At 39.7% G+C, this 18,596-nt stretch overlaps 2 protein-coding genes across 4 annotated transcripts in view; one reads left to right on the top strand and one right to left on the bottom strand.

The window, feature by feature from the left end:
* Window positions 1-16,071, bottom strand: part of CFAP97 (cilia and flagella associated protein 97) — a 35,925-nt gene extending 19,854 nt beyond the window's left edge. The window contains exons 1-2 of one of the 3 annotated variants that reach the window (XM_038560398.1): window positions 16,017-16,071; window positions 8,406-9,442 (exon numbers count right to left, since the gene is read on the bottom strand). In XM_038560398.1, coding sequence (XP_038416326.1) covers window positions 8,406-9,426 — 1,021 coding nt within the window. In that variant the 5' untranslated portion in view covers window positions 9,427-9,442; window positions 16,017-16,071. The other 2 variants (XM_038560397.1, XM_038560399.1) reach the window with 2 other exon arrangements.
* Window positions 16,072-16,336: 265 nt separating this feature from the next.
* The window catches only part of SNX25 (sorting nexin 25), a 142,967-nt gene continuing 140,707 nt past the window's right edge, over window positions 16,337-18,596 (top strand). Inside the window, exon 1 of the mRNA XM_038560394.1 lies at window positions 16,337-16,574. The gene's annotated coding sequence lies outside the window, so the exon portion shown is untranslated. The remainder of the gene's footprint in view (window positions 16,575-18,596) is intronic.

Genomic DNA, 18,596 nt, shown 5'->3' with positions numbered 1-18,596 from the left:
TGCATTATCACCACTGTCTTCTTCACGTTGTGGAAAAGGTTGTGAAGAGATTAGTTGAGCCAAAGAGGCCTACAACGGCCCATAGAGAAGTTGAAAGTGATAAAGTGTATTGAGAAATGAATGCAAAAAACGAATGGCTTGGCCAAGCACCCATCTCCCTCTCACCAGGTCCAGTGGTTTAATTTTTGGGGGAAAACAATGAAAACTTACGAAAATATTCTTTGATTTGAAAACCAGTGGGTCAATCAAGCAAGAACAATTTTGAAAAACTAAACAAAGAAATGCTTTATGCAATAAACCAATAGCTATAATTAGTGTTTAAAATCTTTTGCTGTTATAAAGAAACTTTTATGGATTGTTATATTAAGGACTCCAGTAACAGATGAACAAAATGCCACCTTTGTTCCTATGCCTTTAAAAGCTCTGAGCAAAAAAACAAAAAAACAAAAAAACAAAAAAACCCAAGCTCTGAGCAGTACTTACAATCAGGTCACTCAGATCAGATCAGGGCTCCCTAGTGTGCAGCAATACGAATAAATTTTCCTTCTGTATTTGGCTTGGTTTGTGTTGAAACAGTATTTCAGTACTTCAATTAGACTTGGACAAACTGTTTAGGGATTTTTGGATGGGAAAAATATTTAGGCTTTCCATATCCAACTAATTTTCAAAAATGAATTAGGATAATGAGGGATACCTGTATTTATTTTCAGTCAAACAAAATAGATACTTAGTGTCTTGAAACTCAACACTATGGTTCTTGAATCAGCATTAGTATCACCACCGGGCTGACTAGAAATGTAGCTCCTAGAGCTCTGGATTTAATGAACTAGAATCTGCATTTTAAGAGGCTAAGCGACTTGTATGCAATTTTTTTTTTTTTTTTTGAAAGAGAGGGAAATGGACATATAGTATCTTAAGCAGGCTCCTTGCTCAGCACAGAGCTAGATGTGGGGCTTGATGACATGACCGAGATCCTGACCTGACCCAAAATTGAGTCTTATGCTTAACAACCAACTGAGCCACCCAGGTGTTCCTATATGCAATGCAGTTTGAGAAACTCTGGCCTAGTAGACAAAGTTGGTTGCTCAATTAACATACATTTCTATTTTCCTCCTTCCTATTTCTTAACAAATCTCCCCACTCTCTTTTAAAAACACCTACTTATCTCTTTCCCATGAAGCCCTGTCCTTAAGGGGAACCTGAACTCCCTTCTCCTGATTTCCACCTCTAACTTCAGGGTGAGTTTGACTGGCCCATAATAATCCTATTCTTCTTGCACTGAGCATCATACAAGTAGGAATATAACTCAATTCTGGGCAATGAGACATACGGGAGTCAGTTGAGAGTGCTTCTTCAAAGTTTCCTCCATTCTGAGAGAGCCAAGGGAAGAGATGGTTTCCCTTTCTCTGGACATTCTCATGTCTGGATGTGAATACTAAAAATTGCTGCAGCCATCTCCTACTGGCATAAGAATGACGTCAACACCATAGCTGGGGGAACACAGTGGTAGAACCTGGGTCCCTGAGGATATTTTTGAGCCATTGAAGTGGTCAGCCCTCAAGCCTGGTCTACCTCTGGAATTCTTGTTAGGTGAGAAACATTGTTTCATTAGGAATGCATCCAAAATCATCCTAATCCAAAGAGATGATCATTAAGAGTCCTAAACAAAAAACTCAGATATCACAAACTATTTTCCATTAGATGGCTTTTTAAAATCTGACAATTCCAAAAGAGTCAGGTGTTCTCTTCCTAAAAGAAGCTTTTTATTGGATGTGTCCCCTCACACCCTCATTCCTAGATAGAGTGGCCCTTATAATGGAATCAAAAAGTACTTACAAAAATAAAAAACGGAGGGTGGACCCTTAAATGCAAATTATAATTTAGTCAAATAGTATTAAAAAAACACAAAACTTGCAAGTCTTATTATGCATTTTCATTAATTTTCTGTATATTTTTCAATATCCATTTGTACTTGCTTTCAACCTAATTTTGAAGAAAAAAATTTTAAAGATTTTAATTTATTTATTTGAGAGAGAGCGCTCACGTGCACATGTGGGGGTCGGGTGGGTAGGAGCAGAGAAAAGGACAAGCAGACTCCACACTGAGGGCTCCAAATCATTCATAACCTTAAGATGGTACCTGGAACCAAAATCAAGAAGCTAATGCTTAATAAACTGAGCCACCTAGGTGCACCCTTAAAGAAAATCTTATGATATTTAATATGTGAAATGTTAGGCTGCTACTTTTATTTTTTGTTTTTATTATTTTTTAAAAGATTTTATTTATTTATTCATGAGAAACGGGGGGAGAGAGAGGCAGAGACACAGGCAGAGGGAGAAACAGGCTCTATGCAGGGAGCCCAACGTGGGACTTGATCCCGGGTCTCCAGGATCACATCCTGGGCTGAAGGCGGTGCTAAACCACTGAGCCACCCGGGCTGCCCAGGCTGCTACTTTTAAACACGTATAAATCATATTAGAAATTAAGAACAATGAAGCACTAGAAATAACACAGAAGGAAAAAAGCAAATATATTAAGATGTACATTATTAATATAAAGCATTAGTCTACACTATCTCATCAGATAAATTTTCATGACTTAATTTCAAATACTTTGCAATTTTGTATTACAAATATAATTTTTAAAAACAATTCTGTCAGGGTGTCTGGCTGGCTCAGTTTATAGAGCTGTGACTCTTGATCTCAGGGTTGTGAGTTCAAGTTCCACATTGGGTACAGAGAGATTCCTTTAAAAATTAAAAAAATAAAATTAAATAAATCATTTCTGTCAATTTCAAGGAAAACAACTGACAGTATTTTTTGGTGATAATAAAATCTGAGTGTTTTAGTAAAAATTTTAAGTTTTGGTAAACTTGAGTTTGAAAGCTCAAAAGCCTTCTGATGAGACTGGTAATGATATTAACAACTATAATTTCTATATAATGCATTATGAAATACGTCATTTGTAAGCTCAATGGACCAGTATTTTCCAAATAACCTACACATCCTTTACAAAACCATACAAGAGTAAAAGACACATTCAAAATGTAAAATTAGGGACACCTGGGTGGTGCAGCAGTTGAGAGTCCACCTTTGGCTCCTGGCATGATCCCGGGGTCTGAGATCGAGTCCCACATCAGGCTCCTGGCAGGTAGCCTGCTTCTCCCTCTACCTGTGTCTCTACCTCTCTCTCAATCTGCGTCTCTCATGAATAAATAAATAAAATCTTAAAAAAAAAATCAGTTATAAAATAAATCAAGTTATAAAATAATAGACTATGAATCAATTAGTCTCAAATTTCACATTGTAACTAACATTTAAGAAACTAATACCTGTGGAATCTTGGTGTGGCATCAAAGAATATCTAAAATTAACTGAAAAGGGCATAAAATACTCCTCCATTTTCTAAACATATCTGTGTGAGGCCGGTTTTTCTTCATGTACTTTAACCAAATAACAAATCACAACAGTTGTATGCAGAAGCTGATATAAGAATCCAGCTATCTTCTAGTGCCAGGCATTACCCCGGGATGCCTGGGTGACCCAGTGGTTGAGTGTCTGCCTTCAGCTCAGGGCATGATCCCAAGATCCGGGATCAAGTCCCACATTGGGCTCCTTGCAGGAAGCCTGCTTCTCCCTCTGCCTGTGTCTCTGCCATTCTCTCTCTTGAATAAATAAAATCTTAAAAAAAAAAAAAAGGAAAAACTACCTCTCAGGAGGTGATATAAAAACCAAGACTTGAGAAACAGAAGCTGCCTATGAAAAGAAAAAGAGCTGAGCAAATGGAAATGCACGGTCACTGGAGCAAGGTAATAAGAGATTAAAAAAAAAAAAGGAGATGCAGGCAATATCCACATGATGTAGAGTAATGGTTTTCATCAACTTTATAGCCTATTAAATTAACTGTACCAATATTCTTGTGCAGCCCAGGCATCAATATTTGTTTTGTATTTAATAATTTAATAGTCTTCCAGGTGACACTAATATACTGCCTTATATGGCATCATTGATTGAGTTTGTTAGACTACAATAAGGAATTTGGTTTTTATTTTTAACATAAGAGTAAACTCACTGAAGAGTTAAGAAGGCAACTAGTAAGGTTGATTTTTTAAAAAAGATCACTCTGGTTGTTAGGAGAAGCAACAAAGGGGCAAGAATAAAAAAACTCAATCCTATAAGTTTTAAGAGACTGAATGGAAGGTTAACAACCAGATGGTGATGGCCAATTCCAAGAACCTGATTTTTCAGACACACTAAACAATCAATGGGTACAATTAGAGCAAAGAAAAAATCTACAAAAAGGGGACAAGTGCAAACGCCTCCAAAATATTTTATCCATCTGTGAATCATCTGATTACACAAGGGATTTGTCCTTACTCCTACATTACCACCATATGTAAATTATGTACCTAAAGACTTATTCTTTCAATTGCATTTCATACAAAGAATACTATTTACAGTCTAAAAATGTTATCTTCAACTGCCCTAACCTGCAAACCTAGCATTTACAATTATATTAACTAGTGTAAAGATAAAGTTTCAAGTTGTTTTTATTTCATCTGGAAAAAATAGTTTCTTTCTCACTAAATAATAAATTGATATGTCAAAAATAATAAATTGATATGGAAATACAGCAATAAAGATTTTTTCTAATTAAAAAAATTATATGACAAGATATGTGATGTTCATGGATTAGAAGATTAATATTCTTTTTTTTTTAATTTTTTTATTTTTTATTTATGATAGGCACACAGTGAGAGAGAGAGAGAGAGAGAGCAGAGACACAGGCAGAGGGAGAAGCAGGCTCCATGCACCGGAGCCCGACGTGGGATTCGATCCCGGGTCTCCAGGATCACGCCCTGGGCCAAAGGCAGGCGCCAAACCGCTGCGCCACCCAGGGATCCCAGAAGATTAATATTCTTAAAATGTCATACTACCCAAAATAATCTATAGATTCAGTGCACTCCCCATCAAAATACCAATGACATTTTTCACAGAGCTGGAACAAAGCATCCTAAAATTTGTATGAAATAACAAAAGGCCCCAAATAGCAAAAACAATATTGAGAAAGAATTTTAAAAATGAGGTATTACACTTCCCCATTTCAAACTATACTACAAAGCTATAGTAATCAAAACAGTATGGACTGGCACAAAAACAGACACACAGATCAAGGGAATAGAACAGAGAGCCCAGAAATAAGCACATATCTACGACAAAGAACACAAGATTATACAATGGGGTAAAGACAATCTCTTCAATAAATAGTGTTAGAAAAACTGGACAGTTACATGCAAAAAAATGAAACTGGACCATCTCAAAACACATCCAAAAATAAACTCAAAATGGATTAAAGATTTGAATGTAAGATCTGAAACCATAAACTCCTAGAAGAAAACATAGGAATAAGCTCTCTGACATCAGTCTTTGCAATAGTTTTTGGACAAGTCACCTCAGGGAAGGGTAATAAAAGCTAAAATAAACAAATAGGATTATATCAAACTAAGAAGATTTTGCAGTGGAGAAAATCATCAACAAAATGAAAAGGCAATCTACTGAATGGGAGAAGATATTTGGATCATACATCTGATAAGGAGTTAATATCCAAAATACATAAAGAACTTATACTTTCAAAAACTATCAAAAAATAACCTGATTAATAAATGGGCAGCGGAGCTAAGCAGATCACAATGAAATATTATACCTCATACCTGTCAGAATGGCAAAAATCAAAAAGACAAGAAATAACAAGTGTTGGATGAGGACGTGGAGAAAAAGAATCCCTCATGCAGTGTTGATGGGGATGCAAACTGGTGTAGCCAATGTAGGAAACAGTAGGAGGTTCCTCAAAAAATTGAAAATAGAAATAGCATATAATCTAGTAATTCCACTACTAAGTATTTATCAAAGAAATAAAAAAACACGAATTCATGGGGTGCCTGGGTGGATCAGTCAAACTTCCAAATCTTGATCTCAGCTCAGGTCTTTTTTTTTTTTTTTTTTTAAGATTTTATTTATTTATTATTCCCACGGGGAGCCTGATCCTGGACCTGATCCAAGGACCCTGGGATCACAACCTGAGCCAAGGGCAGACACTCAACCATTGAGCCATCCAAGTGCCCCTCAGCTCAGGTCTTGATCTCAGTCAGGATCATGAGTTCAAGCCCAGCATTGGGCTCCATGCTGGGTGTGGAATCTACTTAAAAACAAACAAACACACACTAATTTGAAAAGATACATGCACCCCTATGTTTACTGATTATTTACAGCAACCCAAGTGCCCATAATAGATGAATAAAGAAGATGTGCCATATATGTACAATGGAATATTACTCAGCCATAAAAACAAATGAGATCTTGTCATTTGCAACAACTTGGATGGACCTAGAGGGTATAATGATAAGAAATAAGTCAGAGAAAGACAAACGTTGTATGGTTTCTAAAATTCCACGTGAGTGAAATCAAACAAAGACAAAAAGAGACCAACAACAACAAAAAAAAGGACTCTTAAATACAGAAAACAAACTGGTGGTTGCCAGAGGGGAGGTGGGTAGGGGGATGAGTGAAATAACTAAACGGGATTAAGAATACACTTGTCATGAAGAACACTGAGTACTGTATAGAACTGCTGAATCATGGGCAGCCTGGGTGGCTCAGCGGTTTAGCACCTGCCTTCGGCCCAGAGCCTGATCCTAGGGATCCAGGATCGAGTCCCACGTTGGGCTCCCTGTGGGGGGCCTGCTTCTCCCTCTGCCTGTGTCTCTGCCCCTCTCTATCTCATGAATAAATAAATAAAATCTTAAAAAAAAAAGAATTGTTGAATCATTACATTGTACAATTGAAACTAGTAACAGTTATTAGTACTTTAATTAAAAACAAAGGCAGAGACCTGAATAGACATTTTTCTGAAGTTGACCAAACAAAGATGACCAACAGGTACATTAAAAGATGCTTAAAGAGCCCGGATAGCTCAGTCGGTAGAGCATCAGACTTTAAAAGATGCTTAACATAATCCTCAAGGAAACACAAATCAAAACACAAAGAAGTATCACCTCACACCTATCTGAATGGCTAATATCAACAACACAAAAATACAGCAGGTATTGGTGAGGATATAGAAAAAAAGGGAATCTTCTTATACTGTTGGGAATGTAAATGGTGCAGCCACTACAGAAAACAGAATGAAAGTTCCTCAAAAAATTAAAAACAGGAATGCCATATGATCCAGCAATCTACTTTTGGGTATTTATCCAAAGAAAATGAAAACACCAATTTGAAGAGATACATGCACCCCTATGTTCACTGCAGCATTATTTACTATAACCAAGATATAGAAGCAATCTAAGTATCCATCAACAGATGAATGCATAAAGATGTGTATATATACAATGGAATATTATTCAGTCATCAAAAAGATCTTATCATTTGTGGCAACATGGACCTAGAGGGTATGATGCTAAGTGAAATAAGTAAGATGCAGACAAACATACCATATTTGTCTTTCCCTCATATCTGGAGCCTAAAAATCAAAACAAATGAACAAACAAAACAGACTCACAGATATAGGAAACAAACTGCTGTTGACCAGAGGGGGGGAAGGGTGATGAAATAGGTGAAGAGGATTAAGAGGTACAAAGTTCGAGTTATAAAATAAATTAAGTCACAGGGATGTAATGTACAGCACAAGGAATACAGTCAATATTGTAATAATTTTGTATGGTGACAGATGGTAACTAGCCTTATCATGGGGATCTTTTAATTATATATAAAAGTATCAAATCACGGTTATATATACCTGAAACCAACAGAATACTCTGTCAATTACACTTCAAAAACAACTGTATCTTGAAGAAACTGAGACTTGAATTCTATTATTTCATAGCTTGCTAATTATTTTCAAGTAATCCTCTTTAACCTTTAACTTTCCTTAGAATTTGTTCTGAAATTTCATTTGCCAGCATTCTTGCCACTTTCTCTAATATGAAGACAACAGTTCAGGTTATTTTTAACTTTAGTGCTGTTGTCTTTCTTTAAGAAGTAAGTAAAATATATCTTCTGCCCACATCTCTCATATATGAAAAACATCTGGCTCTACTTCTCTCATTTATGTTATCTGGTCCCTCTAGACTTCATGACTTTGTAAGACACTAAAATAAAATTATGGTGAAGTAGTTTCTAGTCCTAGTTAATTAGCTTTTCAATATTATAAGTAACAATATTCCAGATATTTTTAAGGTAAAATAGGGTATCTGGTAAAGTTACTACATCATTTATCTCAAACAATAAAATACAGCTAATAGAAAAATCAATCCAAACTCATAGCATTTGATATTTAAGCTCAATATACCATAAAGTTGAATATTTAAGTTCAAATATATACAGCTTTTAAAAAGAAAAGAAAATTACCTTTCAAAAGATGATTGAGGTCCATTGTGTCATGTAAGGCTTTTTGTTTATATCTGTGGTCTAAATTGGAATCTAACCCTGAAGATTCTGAAGTGAGATCAGGCCCATGTTTTTCTTGCCCTTTTTTGGTTGATTTCAAAGATTTTGAATTATTTTTTAAATCCTCAACATTTCCATATACTTCTTGACTCACGTTTTCTTGCCTTTTAACTTTTACTTTTTGATCATTTGATGTTCCCAGTTCAAAAGACTGAACCGGGCTGATGTCTGGAGTTGACAGAGGAGTGACATCTGTCACAGTATCTTCAGATTCCTCAGGGTAGTCACTGACTTTTGGTTTAGTACTTGAAGGCTGTGTTCCTGTCGATTTCATTCCTGTTTTATATTTCTGTTTTGGTGACAAGTGGGTTACACCAGATAGATGTTTCTTTATTGATGGAGATGAATCAGAAATACAGATATCAGACCCTGCATCTGAACAATCTGTACCTGAACTTGAAGATGAGGAGGACAAAGAGGAAGAGGAGGATGATGAATTACTTTTGGAATACTTTTTACCTATGTTTTTTTTAAAGTTATTAGATGGTTTAGCAGACTTGGATCTGATGTGATTTTTCCCATCATCACTGCTTTCCTCTCCATCTGTATAATAATCATCTTCACCTTCTTTTATAATTTTGGGAATTCTACTTGGAGTGGGTAAGTGTATTTTATGCCCTATTGTAGCATCCCACAATTTTTTTGATCTTGAAGTGGTCAACGATAAAGGATTTCTGGTTCGCGTATTATCATCTTCTATAGGGTGTTCTTCTGGGAGAATTTTCTCCTTTATTTCATTTTCCTTTCTTTGTATTCCAAATTTCAAGTTTTCATTTTCTGTAGCTTTATCTATTCTCTCTTCTTGCTCATCATTTTGCTTATCAAAAACTGACTTACTTTCACATTTCTTTGTTTCTTCAAAGTCACTATCAAAGAAGGAATGGTCCACTTCACCTTCTGATATATCTCCAAACCGATCCATGATGGTAAAAATATATCTGAAAAAGAGGCCAGTGTTACCGTTAAACTAAAGAATAATTTCCCAATACTTCTCACTTTTTACAGTAATTGCATATCCCAAACTGAGAAGTTTGATTATAGAGAAACATGTAATAATAAATTGTATCAGTGATTTGAAACATATCTAATAGTTCAGCTCACAAGAGTACTCAAGGCAAGCATACCACAAATGTGTATCTAATTAAATATGCATACACCTAGGTGAACCCTAAGGAAAATCTGCCTTCTATAAGTACAGTTAGGATTTAGAATAAGAAGAGATAATGTTAAAACATCCCCAAATCAGTTAAGCCATCCTGAATTTAGAATTTGACCTTTAATACTATTCTCCACCAAAAAAAAAAAAAAAAAAAAACAACAACAACAATCAAAAAAACATAATGACTTGGAAGGCAGCTGATTCTATTTCTGGAGGTAAAGAAAAACAAGGGCCTAAGGTATCTTACTGTTACCAGAAGGCACAATATTCAAATATGCTTGATATAGTGGTAATACAACAAAGGCCCCAATTTAAAGGGGCTTCCACCATACAAGTCAGACAATTTAGTACTGCAAAACAAAACACACAAAATATACTTAAAAATGAAAAAGTACTTCTGTGGAAAGCTATTAGTCCATAATGATATTCAAGAGGGCAAATAATATGAGATACGTTAAAGGAATTTCTAATAATATATAGCTAACAATCCAATTATGCATTCAGTACATTCAAATTATGATTAATTCTATTATATCAAACCAAACAACAAAAGATTATGTAATCTGTATTCTAAATCAATCATGATACTCTGGAGCCTTTAATTGATAAAGTGATCCTGCAACCTATAAAAACAAGTACAAACGTGATTTAAAAACCAGCGAAACTTATACTATTAACACTAATGCAACAGATTAATAAGATGGATTAGAAATAAGGGTGGTAATACATTTTATTATCACTGGGTAGCTTTTTTGCCTTTAAAGAATTTAAGAGATTCTGACATATTAAACATAAAAATTTAACTATTCACAATCAACTTTTAAATGCTTAAGGAAGGGCAGCCCAGGTGGCTCGGCTGTTTAGTGCTGCCTTCAGTCCAGGGCATGATCCTGGAGACCCGGGATCAAGTCCCATGTCAGGCTCCCTGCATGGAGCCTGCTCCTCCCTCTGCCTGTGTCTCTGCCTCTCTTTCTCTGTCTCTCATGAATAAATAAATAAAATCTTTAAAAAACAAAAAAATAAATAAATGCTTAAGGGAATCTGGTTAATGAAATTAGTAAATTAAGACTAGATTTATTAAAAATGTCTAAGTGCTAAGTTAGACTTCTTTTATTAGATACGTGTATTCCTTGTCAGGTATTCAAGGCATTTAAGAAAATCAAATATGCTAAAATTGTAATTGTGCTGTTAATTACAAATTACATTTGCAAGTCTGCAAATGGTATACAATATTCAGGGAAATTTAAGCTAAGTGAGGATTAATCAAAGAACAAATGGGTTTCAAAATTCAAACACTTTTTTTTAAAGAATTTATTTATTTATTTATTTATTTATTTATTTATTTATTTATTTGACACACAGAGAGAGAGGCAGAGACACAGGCAGAGGGAGAAGCAGGCTCCATGCAGGGAGCCCGATGAGGGACTCGATCCTGGGTCTCCAGGATCACACTCTGGGCTGAAGGTAGGCACTAAACCACTGAGCCACCCGGGCTGCCCTGAAAAAACTTTTTAACAGAAGAATATTATAAGTCTATTAAAATAATTATTTATATCAGGGGTTACCAAACTACTGTGCATGAGCCAAATTTGGCTACCATTTATTCTTATAAATAAAGTTTTACTGGAACATAGCCACAGGTTTAGGTATCGTCACTGACAGCTATTACACTGTAGCTGCAGAATTGAGTAGCTGTGACAGGGATCATACAGCCCACAGAGCCTAAAATATTTAACCACTGACCCTTTACTGAAAAAGTCTGTGGACCCCGATTCAGGTGCCATGTCAGCATGAAAACTGCACAGTACAAAACTGTAATCCATACTGGATTATTAATACAATGTACACATTTAAACAAAAACTATGGGGGAAAAGAGCAAAATTAAGTTGACCTGTTAGAAGAAAACCAATGGTCCCACTGCATTTTTTAGTATTTCCATTACTGTTATTATAATAGCTTCCTGCAAATAAATTAAGCAAGTAAGTGATAACTGGGAGGATGCACAATGGAAAAGAATGAACAGAGTCCGATACACTCAGGCTCAAACTCGGTTCTGCCACTTCCCAATTATGTTTCTGGGCACATACACAGGGATGTTCATCACAGCACTACTGTTTGTAACAGCAATGAGTTAGAAAAAAATTCAACACCTAGCAAGAGGAAAATGGATAAGCAAAATGTTGCATAGGATACATCAAAAAGGATAAGCTGAGATCTACAAAAATGTTTACTAAAAGAGCAGAATTAAATGAACAATTACATGAAACTTAAAATATATGCTACTGAATTCCTCATGGGCACAGAGTTAACATAGCATGAACTGGAAGGACACCATTAAACAACTAAGAGTACAAGTCTGTGAGGGGAGAGGAGGAATGAGGTTGAGGAAGCCCACAAGGGGGCAAAATAAAGCTGAATATCCAGAGGGCAGAGGCCTGTGATCAGGGGTCACCACAGACTTAGAGTATGACTGAGGGGCACCTGGTTGGCTCAACACGTAGGGCATGTGACTCTTGATCTCAGGGTTGTCGAGTTGGAGCCCCACACTGGACCTAGTTTCCTCAAATTTTAAAAACAAATGGTTTCACGGCATAGCCCAGAGCATAAATTTCCCTAGTCGGTTTTAAAAATCACTCTTTCAGAGATGCCTGGGTGGCTCAGTGGTTGAGCATCTGCCTTTGGCTCAGGGCGTGATCCTGGAGTCCCGGGATAGAGTCCCCCATCAGGCTCCCTGCATGGAGCCTGCCTCTCCCTCTGCCTGTGTCTCCTGCCCCTTTGTGTCCCTCATGAATAAATAAAATCTTAAAAACAAAACACCTCTTTCAAAACATCCTAATCACGTTATTAATCACTGCTTCAAAGTAAAGTCCTTAACTAACATCTGGTTTTTTTGAAGTCACTGCTGTGATATCCATACATTGTTGTGATATCTATTATTTATCTGATAGTAAACTGTCAGCAAGATAACAAGATCTTATCATTGGGATTTTTAAAGGAGAATGGGACCTGTTTAGCAGTATGTTTAGCAGAACTGTTTTAGGAATAGGTCTTTGCAAAAAGATGGTCTCAACAGTTAAAATTAGATAGAAACGCTAGTGAATGCCAAATATGCTGGGATTTATCTACTATGTAGCAGTTTTTCTCTAACAAATTAATTTGGAAGAAACCTCACTGGCATCACAAATTAAATAAACCAGGGGCCCTTAGTAAATTAAAAAGTGTTAACCTAGGTAGCAAGAATTCGGAACTTTTTTTTTTAATTTTTTTTTATTTATTTATGATAGCCAGAGAGAGAGAGAGAGAGAGAGGCAGAGACACAGGCAGAGGGAGAAGCAGGCTCCATGCTGGGAACCCGACACGAGACTCGATCCCGGGACCCCAGGATCACGCCCTGGGCCAAAGGCAGGCGCGAAACCGCTGAGCCACCCAGGGATCCCCAAGAATTCTGAACTTTGAATTAACTTACGACCTTCTCCATCCTAAGCTGTGTCTGTGACCAAAACCCCTTTCCAAAGGGAGCAGTGAATTCCAAAAGTATTTCTGACACGGAGAGTAACAACTCTGGAAGTCACTAAACTTGAAATGTTTCCAGCATGACTCCTCTTTATTTGGCATATCAAGGCAAATTTTGTGATCCCTGATAACCTTGAGTGAGATCTATGTAAAGTTCCCTATGATAGTGCAGCAAAATAATGCAAGTGAGAGCTAATACCCTTCCCATACCATCACAATTCCACAACAATCCTCAAAGGAAAAATCTTACACCCTTACATTAGGGTTAAGACCAGCAATTTAATGGCTTGACAAAGTAGTTTATATCAAGTATGCCCCTTATGACTTCAAGCTTTAACAAATTTGTGAATTAAAAAAAAAAAAAAGATGGACAGTTTAAAATAAGAATTCAAAAGGTTCTGGATAAATGGAAAAGCAGCTAACATTCATATAGATTTTATTATGTGCCAAGCACTTTTCTAAGCACTTTTTCACTGATCAACTCGTTTACTGGTAACAACTTTGAAGTTAGAGACAAAGAAAGTGAAGCAGAGGTTTACTATATTCACGACCACATGGCTAGAAAGCAGTAGAGTCAGGATTTGAATCCAGTCAGCAAGCAGTCTGATTACCCTATATTGAAACAAGCAGAGGAAGATATGCCAAGAACCTAAATGGGGAGGTATACTCTGAAAAAGCTAAATAATAATACAATAATAGTGCAGACATGGAATGAGGGAAAGTGAGGAGGGAAGGTGCACTGAGGATCCCCGCTTAAAAGAAGGTTCACTGAAAAAAAGACTCAGGGCTTACCAAGTAGCAAAAGCATGGCTTAAAAATCAAAAGATTAAAATGCTCTTAAGTCACACCAGGATAGCAATATGCTGTCTTAAGGTAACATCAGCTTAGTCAAACTACTTCTTGAATGAAGCATTTAGTTCTAGGTGTTACGGTGAAGAGTCTAGAATCTAAGTCATGACCAATGGTTTACAGAACAAGGGATTCATTTATAGAACAAGAGATTCGAGGCATTCATAGCAAAAGTAATGGCTAAAAAAAAAGGGTGTACTCAGATATTCAAAGGATTGTGATACAAAAAAAAAAAAAAAATTAGAACTGTTATTTGTAGTTCCAGAGGTAGAACTTGCATCAACAGATACAACATATATGAAGGCTGTTCTTAAATTAACATGAGAATTGAACAAAACGGAATGGGGCTACTTCCTCATGTTGGGGCAAAAACTGAATGTCCACTTGCTGGGATGCTAGAGAGGGAGTTCACGCATTAGGAGGATAAGATTTCCCAAGCATAACATTTTACAAACTAGGTCTAAATCCCTGTTGGGATTTGACTATTTGTAAACCAAATGATTTCACATCCTTTCTTTGAAATCCATTTTTCAGAGTGAACGGTTTTGTGCCTAATCTCCTCACCAACTGGAACTCCTGGGATCTTGCTCATCTTCATATCCCCAGTGCCTAAAGTAGGATCTGACAAATACTAGACACTCAAAGAATGTTTACCTGATGCAGGAGTTTGGAGTTCAGGAGTTTGGCGTTCAGAGAGACTGAACTCTGGTTCTACTCTTTGCGCTATGTAAGCAGAAAAATCACTGCTTTTTCCTGAGCTAGTTTCTTTGACAGCTTCCCACAACTGTCCCCCACCGACCCCCCACTCCCACCCTCACCAGAATTAGCTATCCCCTTATCTGTATTTACATGGTTTGTGTAGTCCTCAACAGTTGTTAAGGACCCACTTCTCCTGTGGTGCCTAACACCTGGGAGACGTTTCAGGCATACTATCCGACAGACAGGGTTATTCTAAATATTTATGCACCCCAGTGCTTTAACCCAACTTAGGAAAAAATTATCCAACGATCCCATCCACTAAAGCAACCCTTCTGATAATTATTTCAAAGTCAGTGAGATCCAATTCACACTGGAAAATAAAAATAGGGACTTAATAAGAGCGTAAAGATTCTCTTCACAACCTATTGGGAAACGGTAAACACTAAGCGGTAGTTCCTTTAAGAACCCTTCTGGGGGCTCGACGAAAACGGGTATTTGTCAAAGCTGCCCCGGCGGCCCTTGGACACTCACCGTTTGGAGAGCTCCTGCACAGCCAGCAACAGAAACACTAACGCTTTTTTATGATACACCGGGGGTAACACACAAATAAGACTCTGGCTTTTTTTTTTTTTTTAAACTGTCAGTCCATTACAGTGACACTGCATCACTTCTGTAATCAGGCGCATAATACGGTTCGAACAAGGTAACTGGTTGGGTACCCGGAAATCTGGGCCCAAAATACACGTTTTCTCAGGAACTTGAGTCGAGGGTCGGTCCACCACCTCGTCCTGTCCTCGTCCCCATCACCACCCCCAGCTACACACACACACACACACACACACACACACCCGAGGTCGAGGTCACGAGTCAAGTCCGCGGACGCGGCGGCGCCACCACCTCCTGACCCCGGCCCGACCCCGGCCGCAGGCCCTGCGGGAACGCATCCCGGGGTAGGCCGGGCGGGTCCCGCGGCGGCGGCAGGGGCTGCGGGCGGCCCCACAGCCCGGGACCCCACCCTCGGCCGCGGGCTCCGCCGCCTCGGGTGGTCACTCACACCCGCCCCCACTCCCCGCCGCCCCCGGCGCGCTGACTGGGCCTCACAGCGGGCGGAGCCAGGGGCTGGGGTCCCGCCCGCCTCCCTCACCTCCCGCGCGGGCTTCCTCATACCGACCCCGAGTGCCCGCCGCCGCTGGGCTCCGGAGAAGGGGAAACGGATCCCGAAGCAGGCGAGGGTGGCGGCGGGCGCGGCGCGGGCGGGCGGGCCCCGGGGGGTTGCTCGCGCGCCGCTTACCTGGGCGCAGCGGCCGCCGCCGCCGCCTCCTCGCGCGCCGCCCGCAGCGTTCCAGGCGCACGCGCAGGCGCAGGCGCAGGCGCACTCAGTCTCTGCACGCGGCTCCCAGCGGCGCCGGGCTCGGGCTTCCGGGGGCGGGGAGAGCGGAGCGGGAGAGCCGGGCGCAGAGGGCGCGGGGGCCTGGCGCGCCGGCTCGGTGCGGCTCCGTGGGCTCCGCGCGGCGGGCGTCATAGAGCGCGGGGGGCTGCCGGCGGCCTGGAGCGCCTGCGGCGGGCCGGGAGCGGAAGGCGGAGGCCGGCGACGCCGGGGCGGGTGGGGTCGCGCGGAGAAGCGGGCCCCCGGGCCCTCGGATGCCCAGGGCACCGTCCACGCCTTCCTGCGACGGTCCCCGCCACTAGGGCAGTGACGGGGGCCCGGGACACTGGCGTTCAGCAGCTGGTGATTCCTTCCCCCAAACCACGACACTAGTGAGCGGGGCGGCTGTGACTGTGGTTCTGTCAGCAAAGATCGGATCCACGAGCCGGTCACACCCTAGTCCTCCGACCCCTGGCAAAGGAGGTGGGTGGTTAAGGCAACAAAGTGAACCTTAATACTGGAGATGCGATAAGGCTCTGGGCGGCGGGGGGGCGCCTGGGTGGCTCGGCCGGTTAAGCACCCTCCCCTCCCCTCCCCCATCCCTCCCCCCCCCCTCCCCCATCCCTCCCCCCCGCCTCCGACTCAGGACTTGGTCTCAGGTCAGGATCCCAGGGTCATGAGGTGGAGCCCCGGGGAGGCTCTGTGCGCCGAGAGTGGAAGCCTCCGCTTAGGATTCTCTCTAACTCCTCCTCCCTCTGCCCCTCTCTCACTTTCTCTCTCTTTCAAAAACAAACAAACCCCAAAACCAAAAGTTCCCAGCACTAGGGGAAAAACTGTAACTGTAGGGTGATGGACGTTCATTAGACTTACTGTGGTGTACATGTTATGTTTACCTAGATCATGTACATCCTAAATTTATATGCTGTTATATAGAAATCAATAAAGCTGTAGATTTTTTTTTAATTTTTTTAATTAAGAAAAGCAAGAGGTCAGAGTGATACAAGACGCCTTGAGCCAAGGACAGCAGGTGCCTTTGAAAGCCGACAAAGGCGAGAAAAGGTATTCTCCCTTGAAGCCTCCAGGAGAAATGGCAGCCCTGTCCATACCTTAATTTTAGACTTCTGACCTCCAGAACACAGAATAAGTTTGTGTTGTTTTAAACCACTGAGTTTGTAGTAATCTGTTATAGCAGCCATGGAAAACTAATACAATGGGTACTCAATACAGTTTTTACATGAAAGTACAAAGAAAGATAGGAACTAAGGTTTATCCATATCCTAGGGAGTGTCACTAAGGAATTGACTTTTTTGTTCTTGACAATATATTGTGTACTGTTTGCTTGTAACTACCAACAGGTACTCAGAATCATTTTGTTCTTTTTGTAGGCTAAAAGGATTTTACTAGATTCTGCTTAACTGCTGGCACCGTTTCCCAGGGATGATTGTCTACTCTGTGGTCAAAAGTTTGTTGTATGGGGACTCCCTGGGTGGGTCAGCAGTTCAGCATCTGCCTTTGGCCCAGGGCGTGATCCTGGAGACCCGGGATCCCTGCATGGAGCCTGCTTCTCCCTCTGCCTGTGTCTCTGCCTCTCTCTCTCCTCTGGGTCTTTCATGAATAAATAAATAAAATCTTTTTTTAAAAGTTGGTTATATGAAGGGTCTCAATAGACATTTCTCCAAAGAATATATGCAAATAGCCAAGAAGTGTATGAAAAGATGTTCAACATTACTAATCATTAGGGAGATGCAAACAAATGAGACCACTTTACACACATTAAGATGGCTATAATAAAAAGGCAGAAAATAAGAAAGATTGGCAAAAATGTGGAGAGATTGGAAACCTTGTGTATTGCTCGTGAGAATGTGAAATGGTACTACTTCTGTGGAAAACTATAGCAGTTCCTCAAATTGAACACAGAACTACCATATGACCCAGCAATTTCACTTCTGGGTATGTACCCAAAAGAATTGAAAGCAAAGTGTCAAAAAGGTATTTATACACTCATATTAGTAGTAGCATTATTCGCCAAAGCCGAAAGATGGAAACAACTTAAATGTCTATCAACAGATGGACAAAGAAAATGTATATTCATACAGGAATATTATTTAGCCATAAACAGGAATGAAGTTCTGATACATCATGCTACAACATGGATGAATCTTGAAAACATTATGCTAAGTGAAATAAGCCAGGCAAAAAGGGACAAATATGAGTTGATAAATAAGAAGTACCTAAAATAGACAAGTCATAGTAACAGAAGCTAAAAGTGTGGTGCCAGACTAGGTCAGCTGGAGGAATATGCAACTTTGATTTCAGGGTTGTGAGTTTGAGCCCTGCCTTGGGTGTAGAGATGGCTTAAAAGTGAAATCCTTAAAAAAAAAAAAAAGAAAAAAAGAAAAAGAAAAGAACAGAGGTTACCATGGGCTGGGGGATGGAGAAGAAAGGGGGAGTTCTTGTTTAATGCATACAGAGTTTTGGTATAGGATGATGAAAACGATCTGGATA

The sequence above is a fragment of the Canis lupus genome, chromosome 16, assembly GCF_011100685.1.
Source record: "Canis lupus familiaris isolate Mischka breed German Shepherd chromosome 16, alternate assembly UU_Cfam_GSD_1.0, whole genome shotgun sequence".
Taxonomy (NCBI): Eukaryota; Metazoa; Chordata; class Mammalia; order Carnivora; family Canidae; genus Canis; species Canis lupus.
Note: the sequence above shows the minus strand (reverse complement) of the source record. Positions and strands in the feature narration are given on the sequence as shown.